The following is a 26,578-nucleotide window of genomic DNA, read 5'->3' on the forward strand; positions in this document are numbered from 1 at the left end:
ACATACTGCATCCACTATACACACATCAACAGCACAAATCCAGACAGGCCATTCCATAAATCAAACTGCATATTTGTTGAAGTCTGATCATATTTATAAAAAAAATCTCACCAGCACATAACACACGTATCAGTAGGCTTGCAGCAGCAGAATTTCTCATTGATCAGCAGTTAGGGAGTGTGATGTGAACGGCCGTTTTTGGCAGAGGATAAATTATAAAGCATTTTGTAACGGAAAAACTGCCTCCGCACACCCAGAGGTCCGTGTGCAGAAATGAGACATTGATCCATAATTGGAAGCACTCAGTCATGAAATCTAAAGACTAATTAAAGAAAGAGAGCTTTAATGGCATCCATTTACATATTCAGCCCTGTGATTCAACGCCGCTCACTGACTTACAGCCTGTGAGAGATGGAGGGTTGATCTGCAGCCCCTGAAGAGTTGATCACACATTGATAGACTAACGACTAAGGTTGTTACAGTTAACTAAAACTCAACTACAAACTACATGCGAAAAAACATTTTAGTCAACTGAAATACAAACACTCGACTCTTGGTCACAAGTAAGCAAGCCTCTTATGATGATATACAATCGAGAAATCACAATTTTGGACAGGAAGCTGATAAGATCACATCATTGCCATGTTCTTAGGAAATTAAATATGTTACATTTTGATCATTCTATTACATTTGTTAATCTTAAACTAATCTATAAATGCCTACATATCCAGGCTCCCCGGGTGCTCAGTGACCTTGTGGTTCCACCTCAGAGCTTCAGGCTCAGTAACATGTGGAGGTACATTTACGACAATTCTCATTTGGACAAAACATTTTTTCTCTGTTCTGGGGGTCAAAATGTGGAAAACTACAAAACTCAAACTGGATTCTGATATTTTTCTAAGATAAAAATAGACCATATTACAAAATACAGTAAAAATACAGCAAACTACTGTTATGTGTATATACTGTAAATTGCATTACAGTAGTTTATTGTAAATTGAAATACAGCAACTTGCTGGCAACCGTGCTGTCAGTAACTTACTGACCGGGAAATAAAAACTAATGAAAAATACAGAACTATAATAACTCTGGTCACAACAGGTGTCTTAAACGCCTGACTGCATCAGCGTGAGCCGCTCGCACATGACAACATGACTATGAAGCTATTGTGGCTTTGCTGTCACTGATGGATTTTAATAAGGAATGGAAGGTTAATGAGGAATATTGTCTTGGTGCAAATGGCAGTGAAGGTATTCAAATGTCTTTTCAGTGTGACCTTCAATGACTGCCTCTGATGCCTCACAATCACCTGCTTCACTGTCACATGGATCTGTGTGTGTGTGTGTAGATGTACACTCATGTATCTGTGTACGTGTAAAGGTTCAAGGTGGAAGAGGTGACATGTACAGAGTGTGGCATCTCATCTGGAGGCATGAACATGTCTGCTGATCCCGCTGTGTTGAGGCACTCAGGGTCCAGCTCAGTGGCCCACTGAGGTGCACACGACGCCTGATTACATGTCAGGACTGGTGAGTCCTGCTGAACAGGCCCCAGGCTGCAGGCAAGGGGTGCCTACGGTAGCATCCTATCCTGCACGTTATCAGTTCCGCAGTGTTCCGCTTTCAACCTGTTAGGCTGGGAATGATAACAGAGGACAGCAAAAGATTGCTTGTCAGTGTTAGCACGCACAAGTGCCAAGGCAGAGACGAGAGGATGAGACTCGTACCTTTTCTGTTTGTCTTCAGGTTTATTGAATCTTGTCGCGTTACATGTGCTGAGTCCTTCCACAGTCCCTCCCTTTGTGCATATGGAATCCACTTGTATTTTTTTCTCTAAATACTGCTTCTATACCTTTCTCAACAGCCCAGGGCCTGTTTTAATAGCCTCATTTAAATATTTCTCCTGTGCAGGTTAGAAAAATGAGACAGCGTTGGTACAAGACCAGGCATTTCTTTAACTCAAATAGGCTTCAGTATAAAAGCCAATCATCTTGAAGGCCAAAGTTAAACTGAGGTTAATTGGAGCCAACTACAAGCCAAGGTTTCTTTTGCCTATTCAGTGAAATAAATCTGTGGGGGAAGGAGGTTTTGAGAGAAATGTGAATGGCGATATTAAAGACAAGTAGAGCTTATTCTCACTTCTTGGTTGTTGTTCGTCAGAAGTGAGTGCTGAATGAGAAGATTGCAGTGCAATCCAAACAGAGCACTTGTTCACGAGACGCTACGAAGATGTAATTAGAAGAGAAACTACCAGTATGTTTGTCAGAATTTCTGTAGACAATTGCATGTTTACATCTCAACCCACTTTGCCTCCTTGACTGAATGCTACCTGCAGCGAGCCCAGCCACAATTTTGCTCTAACCACAGGTCTAAACTGTGTCTGTCTGCTCAGAAAACATAAGGAAAGTTTCGCAGAGGGTACAGTCATACATTTATTTATGTGAGGAGAGCACGGGAAATAAATCAGTGCTGTGCTTATTTGTGGCCTTTGTTTCACACTGGAGCATTTCAAAACAAAGCTGATCCTTCACAGAGGGAGGATGTAAATACAGAGACGGGTTAGTGGCTCCCATCCAATTGTGTAGTTAGCTACCGCTGTTCAATAATAAGTCTACTTATTTATTAATTTGTTAAACTCAGAGACACATATACAGTTAATAAAAGGGTCTCTATTTGTCATGTACCAAAAGGGTAACGCTTTAGATTACAGTGTAAATATTCTGTACATACGGTATGTCAATAATATACTTGTACACCATGTTAGTGGTGATACTTCCCTTCCCTAAGTATCCCTCTATCCTCCTCAATGTTACACACTGGACCTTAAGAACATAAGTATAACCAGGAAAATGTAATTAGAAGTATTAAAAGCAAAGTTTGAATGTAGAAAAATGGTCTCCTCTATACTATTATATATGACATCATTAGATTTAATGTAAAAGCAAGATATTGCTGTTGTAGTTGGTTGATATATGCTCATTATATATTGATTATTTTAATAATTATTTTAATAATGGATTCATCTACTGATTATTTATTCATTGATTGAAGTTCTGCAAAGTAACAAGAAATGCTGACACAATTACCCAGTGAGAGCCCAAAGTGACACATTCACAATGCTTATTCTGTCCAACCAATTGTTGTAATACTTGTAATTTAGTAAGTAATTGAAAGCAAAAACCAGCAAATCCTCATTTTTTGCATGAAAAATAACTTGAATGATTATCAAAATATTTGCCAATTAATGTTATGTCAATTGAGAAATTCATTCCTTCGCTTCCCTGTACTTGTATAAACTGTTGGGTACACATTGCATTTTATAAACATTTATAATATCAGTATTTTCCTCTTCACTTTGGTGGAGTAGAAGTAGAAAGTGGCATGAAAACAAAAAAGTACAAATATCTCAAATTTGAGTAAGTAGAGGCAATAAGGACTAACAGATTTGTGTTTATGAGGGAGACAATACTCTGACTCAGACAATAACACTGTAAATGGATGAACAGGTGACTATTTTATTTTACAGTCCACACACCCCAGACTTACACTGTAATAAGGGAATTTTATTTTATTTATCCCACGTTTCCATTCTGATGGTAGTGTGCTGTCAGCAAAAGATGAGCTCAGACAGAATTATTTAAGCAGGCTTGAAAAAGGTGAAGACAAAAAGAAAATGTGCTTGGTGACATGAGGACATGACAGGATATAAAAGCTGTTTGTTTCCAATGTATGAAATCACTTTTAATTGTCAGAAGGATCCAAAGACTACATTAATGTTCCCCAGTATTTTATCATCATTTAAAAACATATTGACTATTTCTAATACATGGAACAACTTTCTTCCTGGGTTAGCCTAATGTTTCATTCCCCAGTACCAACCATACACTGTGCACTGTAAGTAATCAATAAGTACTTTTATTTAAAAATATTTAATATAAAATATAAAATCCTGTCATTTGCTGGCCGTAATCTAAACCACAGAAAGATTTAACTAAAAGAGAACTCAAGAGGTCAGACCCTTCGTCAATTCCAGATTAATGTGGAAAAATCACATCCCTGATTGCTTATTTCTTCCATACCTGGTGCATTTGTTTCTACGGTGACGTTATGTTTTGCTGTTTAGTCACCGCATTCACTTTCATTACGATAGGTTCAGCCAGGTGCAACAAATTATTTTAATTTTGGCAGACAATAAACTTGAGTATCAGCCCCATGTTTAGAATCTGCTCCAAAATCTAAAAGGTTCTTCCTTGGCCCATGCTACACCCTACCACCAAATTTAATGAATATCAGGCCAGTAGTTGTTCCGCAGTCCTGCTGACAGCCAGACATACAAAACTGCACCAAACAGACCTCCATCTAAAGACAGACCCGGATGTAAAAATGGCACATTGTGGCGACAAATAAAGATAAGTAATGTTTAAATCATAATTTTAAAGGCAAAATTATCCAAAAGTTATTACAACTAATCTATTTTATGTAGGATGTCAGAAATATTACAAAGTAAGACCAAAAAGAAAGCAATGAAACAAAAGTTGACCTGTTGGTATGATTCGTGGTGGAACTGTTCAGTTATGTGTTTAAATATGCAGTTTAAATTTAAAACCACTGTACAAGACAGCTGGAAATAACAAAATACATATGTGCGTGTACTGACCTACAAAATTGTTTTACTTTTTATATTAAGGTTTTCAAAAAAGCCGTTTTACTGTAAGAAGCCTGGAAATGCAACATTCCAAACACTGGTGGCCACTATCTAATCCTCCAGGGGATTAACCTCTAAGAGCTGGATATTCACTCATAAACCTTTATAAATCTGAAACACATGAACTCTCCGGGACACATGCAAACCTCAATCTGTCTCTCCTCTGCACACACACTATCTTCCACAAACAAATTCTGGACAGTATCTGAGCTGCTGTATCACTGACAAACTATTTAGGTCACCCTGTAAAGCCAATCTGACGTATGAATATGTTTTGAATTCGGACAGTGGTTACCTTTTCAACTTCATGGTCACTTGATGTAGATAGTACAGATCACAGATTCCCAATTGAGTGCTATTACTATCTGGACTGAACTGGGAAAAAGTGCAATGAGGCACACTGGGACATTATTTCCCCATATTGTTTCCTTGGCAATGGAACAGAGGAGCAGCCTGAACAGTCAGATGTAATCTGGGCTGACTGCTGTAATCAGCTGGATGTCCTGGGGAGACAGAATATGCCACATCTCTGCTCCGGTCCTGATAAAGGAAACTGAGCCACATCTATTCTATTAAATACAATTTGAATGTTCCTTTCTCATCAGCCTTACAATATGGCACCTAATAGCACCCCCAGTGTTCACTCCATCTTGATCTAAAAAAGAGCCTCTGCAAAAAGCTGTGACACGTCTGGGCTGTCACACACAAGCATTGATCGCACCTCGTTTCTATTATTAAGAGATGAACAAGAAAATTGAGCAGTGTAGACAGTTGTGTACTAGTAAATACTGCCAATGAGGCTCCAGTGAGAGTGTTTGCGGTAAATGGAGGCCAGTGGGAATAGGGCTGATTCATTATTAAGGGTGTTAGCATTTAGACTGTCACGTTAACATTCCTGTTTGGCCCTAATGTAATTGGGCCATTTTATTTCAGCTGTGATTTATGCAGCATTATACAATATTAAAGCATACGGCCTGTGGTCCAGTTTGAGAGCTGCAGCACCTTAAAAAAACTTCAAGATTGTTCAGCTACTAATTTCAAATCATAAATATCGGCATGACCTGTTCATGTACTGTACTGATTGTGAAAGGATCAGCTCCACCTGCAAGATCACAAAAAAAAAGAAATTACGTGAGAATCCATTTTACCAGGCTTCAATCAACGCGTACCAGACCAATCAGCATCTGATGAGAAACTACTGGAAGCCACGGCATGACCGACTGCTACTGGGAGCTAAATGGAAGAGAGAGACACTTCTCAACAGACTCTGGAACCCAGCTCAGGTTACAAGTCTTGGTGTCATTCTGGACCTTGACTTAAGCTTTGAAGAACACATTAGCAAAAGTGTCCAAGACAGCATTCTTCCACTTGAGCAATGTTGCCAAAGTAAGGCCATTTTTTAACGAAGCAGGACACTGATAAATTGATCAATGTTTTTATTACTAGCAGGTTGGATTACTGTAATTCCTTTCATTTACTAGCCTACCAAAAAAGTTGATTGGGACACTTCAGCTTGTACAGAACTCTGCTGCCAGACTTTTAACAAAGACACATTACTCCTGCTTCCCTGCACTGGCTCTCCATTTCATTTACTCACATACAAAGCTCTTTTTCTAGCACTTTCTTACATTACAGACTTGTTAACCCCATATCAGCCAACAAGAGCGTTTAGGTCTTCTGATTCTGGTATTTTAACGGTTCCTAAAGTCGCCCACAAAAAGAGCGGAGGAACTGCTTTACCTACTTATTGAGGCAGGCTTTTAGTTAATGCTTAATGTTGTATTTTGTGTTATTACCACCGTGGTTTAACACTAGATGTGTGTCACCACTTCTGGCTCAAAAACAACAATGGTGGCTGCTAAAGAGGTTAGCGTACATGCTGCTAGCATCACTTATATCAGAACAGGAGCATATTTCTTCAATCAGAGAAGAGCAAAGATTGGCACTGAAGCCTTTTCTTGATAGAAAAGATGTTTTTGCTCCAAACTGCACCGGCTCCGGAATAGACAAGAAGGCTTTTTGTCCCCCCACTTTCAGGTGTTATGGTAACCTCTTCAACTTTGCGCTGATGATTTCATCGAAGGCTGACATTACTGACTTTCAGAGGATACAAAGAAGATACTGGTATCATATGAAACTATAAGATCTAAGGCATCCACTGATACCATGTCATGCTTTGTTGGAAAGGGGGTAAATAACACTCCACAGTTAGGCTGAATTATAGCGATGAAAAAACTGGCGTCCTTGGACCTCTGGCCTCAAGATATCTGAATGAAAATAGATTCTATGGATACTCATGCGTCTCCTCTTTGGCAACATGCCCACTTTATGCTAATCCCATGCGTTATAAATGTGATATTTCTGCATTCTGAGGCCATAAACAGTGTTGGAGTTGCATAAATTGGGTATGACTGGAAAGCTGAGACTGTGAATTCAATGAGCCCAATTTTATTCACATGCGATGATATTCGTCCCAATAGTATCCATTTCATTGTAGTGAGACAATTTTTTGAAACTCATTGTTTAAAATGACCTCAAAGCCTCATGAAACTGTACAACCACAAACGAGAGACCGAGGGCTTTCCTAGTTATATTGACCCTACTTCTTTCTTACCAAAAGCTCACTAGTGTATTACATCATCCAAAGTTGAATGCCCCCCAAGTTTGAAATTCATTCTGGCAACACCGCCCGACTGACTTCGGTATGAGTTTGACTATATTATATGGTTGAAGTTTGTTGAAAAACTTGAAGAAGAAGACAGATAGACAGATGGTTCATCCAATCAACCTTCTTAGTATTTTATGAAAGTGCCTTCCCATATGGTTCTGTGTACCAAACCATCATTCAGAGACTTTTTCCTCATAGGCACAAATGTTTCAGAGATCCAAAGATATCAGAAAAAGAATGATACCTCCATGTGTGAATATGGTTAACATTTTTTCTGGGGCCTTGAGGAGTGAAAAAGCTATCCCGGGTCCTTTGTTTCATTGCAGCTTTGCAGTAAATGTCACAAACTATAAATAATTATGTTCTTAAAGGTTCTCTAGACTTTGAAATTGAGATAAATTGCGAGGTCGCTGCCAAATCTCACCCGTTATTACATAGCTGCATGATTTCTTTCCCTCTGGGATCCTAACCATTCACATTGATGAGATTTACAAGCCTGCTTTAGAGGAAAACTCGTGTATCTTTATAGCGAAATTTAATGTACGTTGAATTTAATTACATTAATCTGAACTCTATGCAGATTTGATTCAGACAATGTAAAACAGGCCATGCTGAGGCTGTTTGAAGTTTGGATAATTAAAGAATATATTTAAATATATAGGTCTCCCCGCCCACCGCTCACCCCCTCCCTTTCTCACTTGGACTGGCACTCCTGTAATAAGTGGACTGCCTGCTGTCCCTCTACTGGGTGTGGCATGGGGGATTAATGAAGTGGTGGCTCACAAGAGAGATCCATCTGCACCCAGACAATCTTAATGAACTACCACGGCCCAGACATGGCACTTTTACTGAGGCCTCCACTTACAGCTTATGACATGCTGAGGAGGCAGGACTGCTTTTGTTTTGAATGGGCTCGCCTTTAATGGTGACAAAGTGAACTTTTCAATCTGCCAAAGTGCACTTCAGCCAATATCATGTGCTCTCCACATATCAATTTAGTTCCTTTCTATAGGGATTCATTTTGATTTCTTTGATGTACTGTAGCACCATCACTGAAAATCTCAACCTGTCAAAGAAAGGGTGCCATGTCCCCTTCAAAATATGATGGAAGGTTCAAAAGTCATCTGCATATGTATGTGGCTGTATATGCAATTGTTAAGACCCAAGACTGGCCTCTCTCATCATGCAGGCTCATACAAAAAATATCTCTGGGTTGCACCAACTATGTGTAAGATCTCTCCTAAGTTATGGTGTAAAGTCGACACTTCTAAAATCGGTTGCACCACTATTACTTGGGGCATAGATGAGAGCATGCATACGTCACTTTCTTGTCTTCAGAACGCTGTAAGCGCTGTAAAATTGTCTAGTGGTACTATGTCTAAAAGCTTCTGCATCACACTGTGCAAATCAAACAATAAAAAAATAAAAGTTTACGACTTTCTTTACTTCTCCAAAGAACAAAGGACAGTAAAAGAAGAGATCTGTGGCTATAGGCCATCCGCAGAGGGGATAAAAAGGGTAAACTGAGGGACCAGGAGAGTCAATATGTGTACGTCTTTGGCATCACAGGTTAGTTAATGATGTTACTGATTAAATTACATGTTTGCCGACTGTATCTGTAGATTGAAGAGAATCAGTAAAGAGTCTTAGTGATGGTGTGACTAAAGTTTTCACTGTGAAAGAATCTGTCCCTACCATAAAACGCCCACTTTTAGAACAGAGTTTGTTTTCACACTGTGGAGCACATGATATTTTAATCTTAATAATTCACATAAACGACCTACCTTCTAATAATGAACCTTGTAAACAGCATAAAGTATCGTAGGAAATTGAACTAAAACTGACCTGTTTTCTACTTCTGCCAGCTTGTAGTAAAAGGTCACTGAATAAACACAAGCAACAGTTCCGCTGCGCCACTGCAAAATAATTAATTTACAGTAATGTCACACTGGAAACATGACCAAGATATCAAAAAAAGTGTCTTAAAGACAGAAACAGTGACAGATTATATCTGAGATTCAATAAGGTAGTCATATATGTCAGGTCCATCCACTGAGATGGAGGCAGACTGAAAGGACATTCATCAACCCCTATATCTTTAATCGTTGATTAAGACCTCGAAATTTCCAATCACCACCAGTCAAATTAGAGGGACTGATTTCACCCAAAAGGGAGCGGGGGCTTTTTTCTGGCTGGCATGAGCGACTTGTAGTAAGCTAGATCAATACTGACATATCATATCAATAAATTAGGTCTCTGCTCGATTACAGTCGCAATGTGGCCGCAATTAATGAAAAAATAATTCCGTGTGGCAGAAAAACTGCTGTGTCTGTGACATTTTATGACTTACTCCACTTTAGGGGCATGTGCAACTATTTAATTGTTACTTAGAGTCATATTGTAACTTATCTCTGTGGTGCAACCGCTTTTATGTTAGTAATGCATGATTCACAACTTAGCAATAATTTACATAATAAATAGGCTAAGTTTGAACTTACAGTACATCAATTATTCATTAAGTATTTAGATGACAAATAACAAACAGAAATGGGAACACTTTATAGTACAATCATATACTTAAGTAAAGCTTATTTAATACATTAATTCACTATGGCTTTTGTGAGTAGTTAGCACTTAGATCATCCATTAAGGTTAATCTTAATTCACAGTTACCTGATATGTCGGTTACTTACATAAAAGTTTGTGTTTTTTTATTACCAGGACCTTGATTTTTCTCAGCACCTCTGATTTAAAAAATAACTCCATATTTCTATTAGAATATTACTTTGAAACATAATAATTTCTATCTAATTTGTCCATTATGTTGTAAATGTGTCAAAAATAGTCTATTCTCTGATATCATTTGGTTGCATGTCAATTAATGTAGGAATTAACATCCCTTAACTGATTGTCTATTACAGTTAAGATTGATGATCTGTGTCCTTATTATAAAGTGGATTCTATGACCAGCGAAATACAACTAAATAGAGAAATCGGAACTAGCTGTTGGTTAAGCCAGTCCCCATTAGTTACTGTTAGATTTTGTTGGATGAAATGATGACTGTTGCTAGCAGATTTTATCAGCTGTAGCTAGCTAGCTATGTACTTGAAAACTCCAGCATACCTTTTTAATGTTAAAGCAAGGAGCCTATATGAAGGTCTTAAATATGTCCTTGATGGGTACATACAGGATGCAATGCTACAAGACTGGGGCCATAGCTGTACAGTACGTAACTTGCACAAAGTCACCGCCTGATTTTACATGTACTAAAAGAGCAGCACTGTTTGTGCAAAGACATTTTTCACTGCAGACATTCTGGCCTGTGATAGCAGGAAAAGCACAACTGTAACTAATACCAGTAATGGTGGCTCCATTCCTTTTAAGAACCCCAATAAGCCACGGCAGTAAAGAAGTCTGCATATTAGGAGGAATGAAATGCAGCCATCATTAATAATATTATTAACACCTGAGCATTTGCTGCTTTGATAAGTCAAACTCTCTGCTGTGAACAAGGTCTATTGCAGGGCAGAACTACCCTAGTCAGTAATATAGTACAGTTTTATTTATAAAAGTCGAATCAAAATGTTTGATCTGACATTAACCAGATGGTTAGGAGCTTAAAATAACACGTTGTCACTGTATATATAGAATACTACTCCTATTTCTTGTATGTGTCCCATATATACGAGTGCTAAGCTATGATTGGACAATTCCTGTTCGAACTTCCACTTGATTAATGCATATGTTTAAACTTGTTACTCAGTCTTTAAAGTTATAATGCACAACATTATCCCACAGTATGAATCAGATAATGAGGGTCCATTTCAGCGGTCTTATAAACAATAGTTTTGCTTAAAAGCCTTTGTTGTTCAGTTTGATTCATTAATAAATTACTGCAGCTTTAAGGTGCAGCGTGTCACCCAGCATGCTTTACAAGTTGAGCAGCTCTGACTTTTCATTAAAACATCTTATGACAAAATCCTGGACAGCTATTAACTCATTACTGCATACTCAATAGATTTCTTTCAGTCATTTGAAAAGAACTGACATCAGCTGTTCGGTGGCGTTTCCTTCAGGGTGAATTCAGCCCTGTTATTTTCATTCAAAAGCTCAACCTGTCTTTACACTGTAGCACCCCTTGATGAAAAACTGTCACCTCAGTATTGCTTTTATTAGGGTGGATGCCGCCAGTCAAGGAAAGTGTGCAGGTTCGCATTACCAGAGGAAAATTCAATACCTGCAGGGCTGAGAAACACATTCAAAATATGTCATCCCTCTAAAAAGAATGTTTTGTGTGATTAATAGTCCCAAAAATTCATATTGTATGATGGATTCTGACAAAAATGTGAATTATGTTTATCTGTAAAGCAAATTATATGTCAATCTGAAGGTTGCCTGTAAGCAAGCAGAGAGAGTTGGCACTTTGGCAGCGGTAATGTGTCTGTTTTATTTGTATTTTAAATGATTATTCACAGCGAGTCGGGTGTGGTTGGAGCATCAGCTGTGGATGGGAAGAAAGGAGTGGCTCAGCTGGCAAGGAAGAGCAGCTTCAAGTGACTGAGTGAACCTGCACATAGAGCACACCTGACCCATCAGTAACACTGTGCTCTTGTGCTCACAGTGGGGCTGGGCTCCCGTTATGGCACACACACGCACACGCACACGCACACCCACCCACACACACACCCCCCCCACACACACACATTATTCAAAGACACTTAGGTCAGGTCCACAATCCAAGGTCCAGTTGCAGTGCCAGTGATCCATTTGTACCACGGCTGACAGTCAGAGCGCCGATTCCAATTTTCAGTTCGAGTGTGTGTGTGTGTGTGTGTGTGTGTGTGTGTCAAGATGAAACTCCAACCTCACTGTAATCATGAGAGCAGTTACTGAAGACATATATGTTTGCTGGTGTCATTAGCTCTCTAACTAACAGCTGCTCACCCTCGGTGGCTGAGACACTCCTCCCATCCACTGACAGCCTGCTTTAGATGTGCAAACCACGTACATACGCTACCAGCTGAAATCTCCAATTTACAACTGTATGTATATTTTTTAATTAAATGAAAATCTGAAAATCTGGAACAGATGCACACCATGTTATTATTATATTATTTCATTATCAGATTGCTGCCGTCAGATTTTACATGGCAAACCTGAGGCCATATTACAGAAACTTCCTGACTTTCAGCTCCTATCTTAACTGTTTGGTTACCATGGTAATTAGAGTTAGGACCTGTCAATGTTGCTATCTTAACTTAAGGTAGGAAAAGTGTTTTACACAAGCATCTTAACTCAGGCCGGGTCTAGAGAAATATTCACAGGGTGGACAGAGAGTAGCATGGATAGCAAACAAAAAGAATATCTCTCTAAAGATGATACCAACACCTCTGATACATCTGTCTTGAAGTTAAGCGCCTGTTGTTGTTTTTGCTCCATTATTATGTTTCAGTGTCTGTTTCAGTATGTTTCAATAAGAAAAACCAACGGTTACTAAGTTGGTTATCTCGGCAAGATGAGAAAAGTAGGCTGGTAAAAGACATAAAAGTTGATAAGCGATGTTGGATTGAGCATTTAGGATTTCCTAACCCGGGAAAAGATTGGCTGTATCTTAATTTTAAAAGATTTGAATTTTCTGTAATACAGCCCCTGTCTCCTAGATACTACTATGGTTCTGTGTTTTGTAGTAACGTAAATACAGTGTGGATTGAGTTTCAGTGAAAACTATTTTTCTTGCCCAGAATGTGTTAGTCATAGGGAAGTGGTCAGAGTGCTAAAGCATACTAAATGCAGGTCTTTGACACTGGAGACTGGGGTTTACATGCTGCATCCTGCATGTGGTTTGTTTTGAGCTACAAGAACACTTTGGATGAGGTTATGGAAAGATTATGGTTTTGGTTAAATACTGAAAAAACAAATGTTTTCAATATTTAACCAAGATGACTATTTTTCCCTGATTTTAACCAAGCGCTGTGAATTGCCTATGCATAATATTAAAAAAACTTTAAACCAAACCAATATTGTAGACATAGAATAAAAACATAATCCATCTTTAACAACTATACAGTTAATTAATTGTTAAGGATTTAGATTTACTAGATTGGAAATAGATCAGAACAAATGAACCATTATGTGCGTTTCCTTATTATGTGTGTGTTATCAATGATTTAAAACTAATGTTGTCATCACTTTGATTTTTAAATGTTGCCCCAGATTGTGCCTGAGCCAAAAAAAGATCCACAGTGCCACTCATTGGCAGATATGTTGGTAATGAAAAACACATGACACTAAGGGTGTTTTAAGGGGACGACCTAAATGCTCCATTGGTACCAACCATGTCATACTAGCATGTCAGAAAGGGGGTTAAATAACGGTTCAAAGTGAGGCACAATTTTAGCGATGGAAAAACTGGCCTGGCCATTTTCCTTGAGATCCGTTAACTTCTGACCTCAACTACCCACGGGTCTCCCCTTTGCAGACATTCTATGCTAATGCTATACAGTTTGGGCCGAAAAACATGCAGTTTTTGCATGTGGTATAAATGTGTTATTTTCGCCTAGTGTATTTGAATATTTTTACATACTGGGGTCAACCAACATGGAAAGCTGAGACTCATACTTTATGCCACCCCTGCATAAGTCAGTGCCCCTCCTGAATTCTGGAAACGCCCCTGCATGACAGTCGCTCACAATCTGCAATTCATCCTTTTAAAAAACATGCTTTTGTTTAGTTTCAGAATTAATTCTGATTTACCATTAACACTGATTTACTTCCATGCAAGCAATGTGATTCCTTGGCTGCATCCCAGTTAAAGTGTCTCTGTCTGGGTGTGACAAGAAAGGAAAGGGTAATGAAAGCTGGTAAATTATAAGGACAAGTGATTTGAAGTGTGCAGTGTGCTGCAGTAGAGTAATACAGTAATTAAAACACATATTTTCAAACGTGACAAGCAACTTTCAGGTTTTTGAGCAGCTTTTTAAGAGGACTAGAAGTGAACAGCTTTTAGTAAGGTGATGGTACAATCTGCTAAATCATTAACTGTATCCTACACAACTCAAAGTTTTTTAAATTGTGCTTTAGGAAGAGGGTCTCTTGAGGATGTCTGAATGCTACTGCATAACTCATGTGAAGAAATAGATAATCACATTCATCCTGTCATTAAAGAAAAAAAAAAAAATGAAGATGCAAACAGGATCCAGATGTGTTTCGACCTACAGCATTCACACACCTCATCATCCTGCCTTCCGCAAGGAAGGAGCAGAAAAGAAGAAAGCAGGCTGAATGACAGCTCAACAGATGAGATAGTTATGTCTAATCCCCTTCTAAAAGAGCTTCATTGCAATGACTGGGAGCGGGGAGGACAAGACGAAAGAAAAATTGGAGCATTGTGTATTGTATAGCCATCACAGGGCGTCTTTGGTCTTCTCTGTGAAGTGACTTTGACAGCTTTGGGGATTAAGGAGCAGTCCATCGTACATGGCCCAAACAGCATGGATTAGACTAAATATGTTCAGGCTCCTTCACTTAGTAAATCAATAAAACATGATTTAACTACAGTATCGGAGCGTGTGTGTGTGTGTGTGTGTGTGTGTGTGTGGGAGAGAAGGTGAGGTCGTGAGACGAGACAGAGCAAAGAGAAAAATACCTGCATATGGGGGGGGAACAGCTCCGGAGGGGAGGAGGAGCCAGCTGCCAAGTGTTGCTACTCACTGCTGCAGTTTGCTGAAAGCTCCCTTTTTATGTTGTTCAAGATGATGCAGCTCCGCTTGCAGCCATTCACTGACATAATACTGTACAGTACATCCATAGGAATGTTACTGTTTAAAGCCAAGAACTCAATTTGGACAAACTTGGTCAACCCCCTCACATATTCAGTTTGGCAAGTATTATTTTTAGGGGATTTTTAAACATTTTATTCCACAAACAAAAACACCTTTTAACATGTTCATGCTTACTGTATTTACATTTCCAGAGAAACTGCCCTGCCAGACAAAGAACCAGTATTCAGACTTCTTGCTGAAATTATAAAAACAACTCTTAGTCTTAGAATTATTCTGGTTTTATTCATTTTGCTTTTGTTGGACATGTATTGCATATTTTATGTCTGCTTGTAGATTCTGTTGGTTTTCTTTTGTGGATAACATGTGTTTTGTATCTGCTTATAATGCTTATTGAGGTGAGATTATCTTTCAGAAGCCTCTAGGGTTTTTTAATCTCATCTGCACAAATTGCTTCTTTTCTCTTATTTGTGATTCCATTGTTTTGTTTCCTTGTGCAAATAAATAAATAAATAAATGAATCAATCAATATCTGACACTGTATGGCAACGGCTGCACATATGAATGCAGCAGCCGGTAGCTCCTTCAAACTCCCTACATTCATTTTTCATCTTTATTGCTTAAACATCATTGAATGATCTCTGATAGTATCTGATTATAAAGGGCTAAGCCAAAATAGTTCAAATCAACTGGATCAGGAGATTCTGACAGTGTCAACGGATGCACACGCAGATGCTGCGACCGGTGGGCTAGCTCCCTCAAACTTCTCTGTTTCTGTTCAATCTGTGTTTCGCTGAAACCTATTATCCATGACAGAAAGAGCCTACAGTCATCAGAAAAGGAAGTGTGGGGTTTGGATTAAAAAGCAGCAGACCTTGAGGCCATCCACCCAACCAGATCAGACTGAGCGGACCACAGTGGATGCTGCTGTCCCAGGAGGAGAGGAAGAGAGCCTGAATAGGAGCCCTGCTGGGCCAGCTTGGACTCATGGCTGTAAGAAATGGGACTCACGCTGGTAAAACAACTTGCAATCAGAGACTGTTGTGCCCCCATCTTTATAAAAACCTGCTACATTTACATCCCAGATCAAGCACTCAACGACAGAGTTTTATGAAAATAAAACCATATTATCATCACTATCTTGTGGCTGCTGTTTACATTCAACCAGACGCAAATTCAGAAAATGCCCTGTAGAATTATTTCCTGGATGTATACATGTATGTATATATGTATATAGCCAATTTTTTTATTTGACTTTATACATTTTATGTTATTCTAATATAAATGTAATCATCTGGTGACTTTCATTTATTCAACAACCTTGGGTTGTATACTGATAAATATATTTCCTTGACCCCTGATAACAGCTTACAGTTGTAGCCCACAAACTACAGTAACTACAGATATTCTGGCAATTATCTTTAAGTCAATAAAAAGAAGGCGGAAACAAACAAAATGATTATCAACAACAAATTTTGCATTACTCTATTAATGGATTTTCTGGCAGCTGAAACCTTTCTATTTATATAACACTGAGCTGTCAGAACTTATTATACAAATAAATGGAAGGTCTAAAAAGAAGTTTCAGTGCGGAGGCGACTTTGAGTTGCTGGGGCAGCTCATGTTTGAAACTGACAAAAGTCAAATAAAGTTGCACTGTATGTTCTGCAAATGCGTGCCACTGAGATCTGAGTGTGCAGGCGGCTGAGCTGCTCGTATGAGTGTAGCTCTGCAGTATCACACAACCAATTACTGTATGAGAGGTCTATTAAAAAATATATTTATTAGCTGCTTCTGATTTTACAGTCATGGCTGTTCAAAGGCAGGCATCATTGTTTTACGTGCATTGTAGTTACACTACAATCATTCCTCGTAGTGTTCCACTAATAGCAGCATGTCTAAACAACAGATTCAAACTGCATATGTTTCATAGACTGCTCTTCACTTAAATAACCCCTGCACAACTTTGATTATAAAGTTGCAGTTGCAATGTCAAGTGTCCTGTTTTCTTAAGGGAGTGGTTTAGAATTTGCTAAGTGGAACGAAAGCTAAATAGCAAATAAGTGGAGCTTTCCCCAAACCCAAATCTGCCTCTAATCCATAAAATTACACCTGTCACTAGAAAGTTAGATCTATTAAAACTACTTCTTGATCCGAGAAGGAAAAACCATTAAAACACACAAAGGCCTTCAATCAGCACTTAATTAACACAGCAACCTTTTCCCCAGTGCTGGCAATCACTTCCATATCTGCCAGATTAGTTTAAGGACGTGAATACAGATAGGAAATGACCAAAACAACTTTGAGGCTATGGCAGTGGAGAAAATAAGTACGCAAATAAAAAGAGAGAGGGAGGGAGGGGAAGGAGAGAGTGTGGATATCGCAATAGTCTATTAACTTTTCCCTCCCCACAGTGGTCTCAACAGACATATCCCATGGCCTTCCTGTCAAGTCAAGTGTGTCATTATAGCAGAGGGAACATCACTTAGATAACACTCACACTGCATGTTTCAGCGCCTGTGTATCTCTTGCGATCAGCAACAGCACTCTCTAAAATGATGGTAATGTAATGGACGGTTAAAGTTTTTATTTGACAAGACGAAGCCACTGTTCAATCTAAGGGATGGCGCTAACTCAATGGCCGACTAACACAAAAGTGAGTAAATGAGAATTTATTCCAGCTTGATTATGTTATAAAATCTAGGGGTTACTTTTGCATAAAATGTAAAGATTATATTAAAAAATCAGACAACTTCTTAACAACAAAAGAGCTACTTCTGCTGTGTCATCTAAATGTGAGCACAGTGGCCTGCAGGAGAATTTATAAAAGAAAAAACAGTCTCCAATTGAAATAATGTAGATGCACAAATTAAAGTTGCAATAAGTAAAAGTTGACTTTGGCCAAGCAGAACTTTGCCTCTGTAAGCTAGTTAGAGAGACCAAAACAGAGCTAAAAAGAGAGTGAATAATGGACTTCCATTCACTGCGTGGGCAGAAAAACAACTCCACCTAATAACCCGCAGCAGGGTTGATGTAATTTGTATTCCAGTCCACAAGTTAGCATCACCCTCGTTCCCTCGACAAAAAGCTGACAGGATTTCTCCACTGGACTTTGGACTAATGCAGAAAATAAGATCACAAATGAATTTTTAAACGGAAATGCAATTGCCTGACGTTAGGCTATAAAAAAATACATGACTTCAACGTCACCACCACTAAACTTCCAGCATTGGTGTTCAGCGTGATGTTTAATGACAACCTCTGTCGTCACAGCTGAGGCATTTAGTGACGATTTTTTTAAGTCGTAGAAGCACTCTAGCTGCTATCATGTTCCCTATATCAACTTTATAAAGTCAGTGTTGTGTTAACAGCTTGGTCTGCCCCCAAGTGACCAAAAAATCAATTCATGCAGGTTTAACTATAATACATCATTTTCCTTGTGCTGGGGAAGGGAACACATTGTGAAAATGATCTACTCAAGATACTTTTTATATTTATAATCTTTCAAAAACTTGGTGTATTTCTTTAAAATTAAGTAATTTATCTGCTGACCTTTGCTGATCGTAGCCGGACTCCTTCCTGCGGCAGTGGAGAGTCACCACCCGGTGGCCTTCACTCCTCACATCCTGGCTAACTATCCACTGAGTGGGGTTGCTGGGCCGAGCCCCGAGAAACGTCACTCCCTCTTTCAACTTCACTCTGTGGAGAAAGACAAAAGACATGTTTATGAATGTACAAGGCTGAAGGATTCTCTTCCGTTACCACACTGTAAAACCTGTCAACGCATCTTAATGAAAGAAGCAAGTTAACATAAATTAATACTCCCAAAAAACTGACTCATTATCTTGACGTAGACTTTACATCATTATAAAAAGGTAAGCTAAAAAAGAAAAAAATTGAAAAATCTTGAGCTATACAGCTTTATATATTTCAGTTTATTAATCATCATAAACCAAAGAACCCATCAAAATAAGTCTTAATGATCCCACAGAGTGTAAAGATTTAATGTTAGTCACATAAAAAAACACAGAAAATTGGCTACCATTTTGATAATCAATTAATTATAAATAGTTTTTATCGTACGTCAACTGTTTTGACAGGTAATGTAATAATTTGTTTAAAAGGACAAAATTCCATGTAAGTAGTAACTGATCCAAACATGGCAGCTGTGTCCAGACACAAAATAATTTTTCTTTCTTCTTTTTGTCATTCTTTTTAGAAATACATTATCCAGATGGTCCGCAGCACTGTCTTCAAAAGATGTCCCAGCTGTTCTCTTGGTTTTGATCACACTGTTTTTATTTCCCAGGAGCACAATTGGTTTTAAACGTGTGTGTGTTTCCTCCACCGGTCAATCAAATAATCAAAACACAGCATACATACACCTGCTATTTGAATGTGCAGTTTGTAAGTGCTGGTGTACATCTATGCAAAAATATCATTAGTTTACACTGCAAATAGAAAGTAATAAAAAAAAAAGAATAAAATAACTAATATCTGCCATCCACTGTGAATGTGTTGTCATAAAATGAGGGTCCTGTATAAGTGGAATGTGACCACCCTTTTATGCCACTCCTCTCCCTCCTTTACCTCCCTCAATAATAGATTAATTCTCCTACACTCTGAATAGGACATTATGAAAAGGTTTCTTTGACTGCGGCAAAAATTACACCGTCGATGTCCTTGGCTCAGTGGACTACAAAGGAGGAAAATGTCCATAGAAAACCAGTAAATGAAAATCTCCCTTAAGAGTTACCCGTATTGTAAAGCATATCCAGTGCACACAGAGTGATCTAAGGGGGGAAGTGTTGACATAAAGTAGGGTTAGACTAATAACATGGAACATGTGATTTTGTCTGAGGTTGACAGCCAACCGGGATGGAAGAGAAGACTAAATTATAAAAGAAGGCCCGATCACTTTTCCTATCCGATCCATACCTGGCTGGCAGATGAGACCAAAGATAGGACTTTGCTTTCATCTTGAATTTGTTGCTGCACTTTAACACGTACCTTGCGATTGCCTGTCTGTATGCCAATGAATATATCTGCCCTCTCAAGTCGGGTCTCATTCTTTGATGTGATGTCTTATCATGTTGTGAAGGTGGTTATATGTGAAGTGAAAATGGATAATATGACAGATGGTATGGTTCGCCTCGCTATAGGAACGAGGATAAACACAACACCTACTCCATATGTGCATGTGTTTGTGTAATCGTATTTTTGTGTTGCAGTCTTTCCATGATGATTTGATGTCTTTTTGCCAGCTGCTTCCCCCTCTGTTGTGTGTGTATGAATGAAACCCTGCACACATTTATAGATTTTGCCATTAAGCCGAGATCAGACTATACAATATTTTTGTCTTTTAAGATGAGATCTGTGTCAGTCTAGGCAGCCATGACTTGGCTGAGCAACATAACTGCGAATTGGACCCCAGCCGATCATGGCTTGCTGTCTTTCAGGGGAAGATCTAGAGGGGTGGCATGGGGTGGCGGCTGCCCAAACTGCCAACCCAGTTTGGTGTAAGATGCTGTCACATTTAACACATTACTGTAGATTAATTAAAAGAATAATGTGTTAAAAGCCCTTTCAGATGTTTTTGAATTACCTTCAGAACCTTCTGCTACTACTGCAATATTTGGAGTAGCTCCACAAGATAAACATCTCAGTCACCAAGAAAAAATATTATATGATGATGACCTATACTTAGACTCCTTATACTCCTTAAATGGGAGTAAAAACTTCCTCCAACCTTTAAGCTGTGGAGTAAACCCTTATACACCATTTGACAATAGAGAAAATAATGGAGAAATGCTATGCTACATGGCAACCATTTCTAACCTATATAGAAAAAATGTTGAGATTGCAGTTGACTTGAATTTTCCTCGGGATAAATAAAGTATCTATCTATCTATCTATCTATCTATCTATCTATCTATCTATCTATCTATCTATCTATCTATCTATCTATCTTACTACAACTCACCTGATAAATATATATATATTTCCTTTAGATTTTTTCTATTTATTTTAAATAAATACAAAAAATGTATGTAAAATAAATGAAAAAAGACTGTATTTACATGATAGATCCTACATCTCTTCACTAGTTTCCAATAAGTTAGGGAATGTATTTGAAAGTTGTATTTATTCATCTTAACGATGTCTGATATTTGTGAGCTATATAACCCTGCAAGACCTTACATCTCTGCGGAGTGGAATGCTACTGATGCCAAGGGCAAAGTCTAAACAAGGAGAAAGGGCTTTTAGTCATTATGCAGCACAATGCTGCCTGATGTTCTTAGAAATGCTGCAGCCATTTCCAGACGGAAAACTTTTTTATTTTCAAGCACTTTATTTAAATTTACATTTTATCTTTTTAACTATGTACGGTGCTGTTTTAACTTTGAATTGTTTGTCTTTGTCTTTGTCTTACTAGTCTTGCTCTTGACTACACTGCAGTACCTTGAATCTACCATAGTGTATGGAATGCGCTTTATAAATAAAACTGCCTATTTGTCTGAAGTTTTGGAAATAAAACAATTTATTTGTTTTTAATGCCACCTTTAGCTATTTCTGTCCAATGCTTTGTTAATGTCCCAAAATAATGTGATGTTTTTGAGGTAAAATATCTTCATTTGGGGTGTTTTCCAAGCAAATATCGATATATATGATTGTGTGCGACCTAAAGTCTCAATGTCACTGTTACGGCCCCCACTGGCTGCCCTTTAGTGTGTATTAATTTATTATAATTTTATTATAAATTAAAATTTTATATTATTATAATTTATTATTTATTAATCAGCCAGTGCTTTTGTAATCTTTGTGACTTGTTTAGTTTGTATAGTGAACCAAGAGTTGGACACTCTTTTGTTTGAGATCTCTTAAGTAGCAGAATAACTGCTAGTTTTTTTTTTGTTCACTATTTTGTAAGCTTATGGGTGCTCTCTTTTTGTTCTTTAGTGTCATTCAGTCACCTTCATTTTGTGTACTAGTTATTTGTCAGCACCTGTATAGCCTCTTTTTGTTATATTTCCTTGTGCAAGTGCACTCTCCTTAGTTAGTTAAACATCTGATTTTAACCTGAACCTGTCAATTGTCGCATTCCATCTCATTTCCAATCCCAATTGTATTTTACTGCTCTCCAAAACGAGCCGGGTCGTAACATAAATGGGGGCTCGTCCGGGACCTCTTGCCACCCCATATTTCTCTAGATCCATCCCTGCTGTCCTTTACACCTTCAAGATTATTGTTCCACTGGACAACACCAACAAATATTGGGTTTATGAATGAAAGCAAACCTTGAAGCGTGAAATCGGCAGAAAGAGGACGAATGTGCGGGTGAGCAGTGTACGTGCGTGTGCAGGGGGTGATGCATACATTTTCTGTAATGCTGACCAGATGGTGATGGTTACAAGGTTACAGGTTTCCTGAAATGAAAACATCTATCCTCTTAAACTCTCATGTTTATTGTGTGCTGGACAGTAAAGACATAGAAGAAGACCCGCTATCCCCTGTAGATAAAAACAGCTCATAGTAATGAAAACACAGCAATTCTTATTTTCATATGATTATATACTCATGATAACATACCTTTGAATATTATATGTATCTGTATTATTTGTATCACAGCTGTTAGGTCATGTTTTTGTTAATATGTCTTATTTCCTGTTTTATTTTGTTACTTAACTCTCACTTCACTTCCTGCCTTTGTGTGTTTCCTGCCAGTTTTGATAGTTTGCTCTGATTGGCTTCACCTATATTTCATTAGTGCCCCCCTGACAAGAGTATTTAATGTGTGTGTTCTCTTCATTTTGTGCCAGTTCGTCTTTGTGTCTACCATTTCAACATTTTTGATCCCCTGTGACTAGTTTAGTTTCTTTTATTCCTGCCTGTTACCTGACTCTGCCTTTTTGCCTCACCCTTATTCTGACTGCTCACCTGTGTACCCAGCCTCTTTTTGTCGAGTAAAGATTTGTGTTTTTGAATTAAGAACTGTATTTCAAGTCATGTATTTGAATCCTGTTCTTTGTGGTCACTTGTCAGTTGTAACATTATGACAATACTCCTAACTCCTGCATGTTACACACTGGCCCTTTAAAATTGTTAGTTTTTATCATTACTCACACTGGTTATTATAACAATAAAATAATAAAAAATTAGTGGCATCTAGCAGTGAAGTTTCAGATTGCAACTAACTGAACATCGCTGGTGTATTTGATGACGTGGGAATGTTTGGTTTTTGGCTTCTGTACAAACAAGGTGGCCTCCAAGGACGGTGAACTGTGGCGTCTGTAGATAAAAAAAAGGCTCACTCTAATCATAATGAAAACATACCCATGAATATTATATTCCATTTCTGACAATAAATCCACCTAAATGTTACACACATTTGCAATTGTAACTTGCATTACAGTGTCACCTTTGTTGTTGCTGTATTGTTATTATTTTCTATTATTTGGATAATTGGCCAAACAGGGTTTGATACCAAAATAAAATATAGGCAACTGATTTTTCCCACTACAGTGGCATCGGTAGCTCATAATACAACTCAGCCACAAGATATTTTATATTTGCAACCTCAAAAATCCCCAGTGTTCACAGTCTAGTTGGCTAGACGGTTATATTTATATTCCCTTTCATCTTTCTTGACTGAGAGCAACAAGAAGCTGCTTGCTAAACTTAAACATTTCGGAAAAAGCTGGAAATCACCTCAACTTGTCTGCTTTAGTTGAGACAGGTGGAGGAGTGACTACACCAAAAAGTAAATTACAACACTTCATCTTAACCTACTGCATATCCTGAAATACACAGAACATCACAAACTAAAAGCTTACGGTGTCAATCCAAAGGTGGATTTTTTTTCCCCTCACTAAATGGAAGAATCGCTGTTGAACAGTGAAAGGAAGTGCTGACTGGAATTTACTGGCCGTGAGCATACAACTGTTACACAAAGAGCTCATGCACAGGGTCCCAACGGGGGTAGTGGGGTCTTGTATCTGGCTTCTTTACACTTCAGTGATCAGGATGTCTATCAGTGGTTTCCAGTGAGGCTTCGGAATGTTTTAAACACAGTTGAGTCTCAGAAGGGAACCAGCCATTACTCCACAGACCATTTCCGAGCTTACGAAGCTAGTGTTGAGTGTGGTTGAAGTATCTTTTATTGACTTAATAGTCAATTTGACCTTGTAACCAGCCAGTATAGGAGCCTCCTGCAGGATAAATAGCAGTCATACAGCACTGGTGACTATTATATTCATGTTGTAACCACAGTTGGGGAATATATGCCTTCAAATAAGACAGCTACTACAAATTCAGCCAACTAAGGAATCCTCATATTTATCAAAACTAATGTACATTTATTCAAGTAAAGCATGATTTAACAAGACTAAAAGCCATCGAGGCTGTAATTAGGTGGTGCTGTGAAATGATGCACCGCTAATGTGAGCATGCTTACAAGTTGTGAACTTGAGTCCGAATCATGTGAGTCAAGTGACAAATTTGATGACTTTAGACTGCACTTGACAAAATAAAAAAAAACTGGACTTGGCTCATGACTTCACTTGGATTTGAGCCTTTTGACTTGAAAAAACTTGAACCTTCCTCCAAGCTCAAAAATTAACAAGTATGTTATTTGTATGCCACAAACCAATCCATTTCCCTTAATTTCCTAAAACAATCAATGTTAATGCTATTAATTCCCAGCAAGTCGGCACTTAATTCCCCAGATTCACTTTGTTTGAACAAATCAGACAGCATTCAATCAAGTTGCTGGAGAGAATCATGAAAAATTAATGTTGCGTAACTGAGCCTAAATATACCAAAGATAATTTTGTTTTGTTCGTTATGCTGTTGGCATTACTACATTTGGTGAGGAGAGCAATATGACTTGTTTAGGGAGCGAAACTCTAGACTCAGGACTTGACATTGTCATGACTTGGAATGTGCCTTGAGCCTTGAGTGCAAAGACTTGTGACTTAAAAAAACAATGACTTGGTCCCATCTCTGATGCTTACAATTCAACATTTTCCCATTTACAATGCTCAAATGGTGACGTTTAGCAGGTATACTGTTTACCATGTTCACCATCATAGTTTAACATGCAAGTACAAGTGATTTTTAGATGGGAATGTCATTAGTTTTTCGTCACAAATCAAATTATCTGACCAATTTGACCTGATGATGGTGATCAGTGGATCGCTAGCGTGGTTAAGTCTTTTACACTGTACAAAATGATTTATGCTTGTAGCTGTATCTTTTATATGTTTTATTTAATTAAATTTTTTTTACACACACATTTAATACCACTAAATTGTATCACTCTGTTGTGTGGCATTCCAGGACACCAATAAAGAGTGAAGTCAAGGGCAAACCAGACATATTTGAGTAGAACTCTCCCCAAAGTTTGACAAGCTGACACAATGAAGGAGGAGGGAACACTTGACATCAATGCACTTGGGCTTTCCTCAGTCTCTGAATAGGTCTCCTGTGAATCTACGAAGCTACAATCGAGACTGACTGTTCTGAATACCAAGTATTACACGACTAGAGGGGAAGTAAAGAGACGACGGCACACAGAGGGAAGAAGGGACGCAGTGTAAAAAGGCAACAGCTGACAGTTTAAAGTTAAACTAGACGCAACTCCTCAACAGTCAGCAATCATAAGAGAACCTGTCGAGTCATCATCGGCACAGTAGTAAGTCTGAGCCGAACTGAACTGAACAAAGAGAAGTGGGTACAGGTTGCACAGAGGCAATCAGAGAGCCCAGAGTAACCCTCTGCAGATTCTTATGCCATTTCATGTCGTCCTGACCCTTTCTTGGATACAAAGTGAAGAAAACATGCTGCAACTACTGTATATTCCATCTTCTCATTCTTTTCCTCTTTCAGTTTTTTCTCTCTTACTCTTGCTCTACCACCCATCCTCCCTCAGACCTGATCGTATGCTTGGACTCCTCAGGGGCTCCCTTAATAAATAGTGATGAGATAAGTAGGAAAGCTACCTCTCAGCGGGGCAGTGAAAGAAATAAACATTTCCGGGGGAAATCCAATAAGGTCGTGGCTGGACGATAATGGGACTCCCCAGCCAGCGGTCTGTGTCCCACAACCCGGGCTGCACTCCAGTTACCTCTGTGGCCTCCTTCCATCTGGCTCTGTTTGGCAGCTCCAGGGCTCACATGCGTACATCACAGAATTTGGTGATCCATTCTGACCATTACTATCCTCTGATGACCATATGCATCCAAATCAGCAGCTCCCCGAGGAAGAGTTTCCTGTTTTATTGTGCCATCCCGCCTACATAAACAGTGTGCAGGGAATGCAACAGCTCAGTGGGAAATGGGGAAAAGAGAGAAGCTGCAGTGTGGGGGAATGGCAGAGAGACAGTGGGAGGACTCTCTGATGGTTTGTGGTTGACGGCTAATGGAACAT

The 26,578-nt window shown here is 38.6% G+C and overlaps 1 protein-coding gene across 3 annotated transcripts in view; it reads right to left on the reverse strand.

Annotated features, from left to right (window-relative positions):
• Positions 1–26,578, reverse strand: part of si:dkeyp-14d3.1 (transmembrane protein 132C) — a 148,348-nt gene that overhangs the window by 58,100 nt on the left and 63,670 nt on the right. For 2 of the 3 annotated variants that reach the window (XM_051423359.1, XM_051423358.1), the window contains exon 3: positions 18,704–18,850. In XM_051423359.1, the coding sequence (XP_051279319.1) occupies positions 18,704–18,850 (147 nt within the window). Of the gene's footprint in view, positions 1–18,703; positions 18,851–26,276; positions 26,466–26,578 lie in introns of those variants that run through there. The other variant, XM_051423360.1, reaches the window with a different exon arrangement.

The sequence above is a fragment of the Dicentrarchus labrax genome, unplaced genomic scaffold (genome assembly GCF_905237075.1).
Source record: "Dicentrarchus labrax unplaced genomic scaffold, dlabrax2021, whole genome shotgun sequence".
NCBI classification, from domain to species: Eukaryota; Metazoa; Chordata; class Actinopteri; family Moronidae; genus Dicentrarchus; species Dicentrarchus labrax.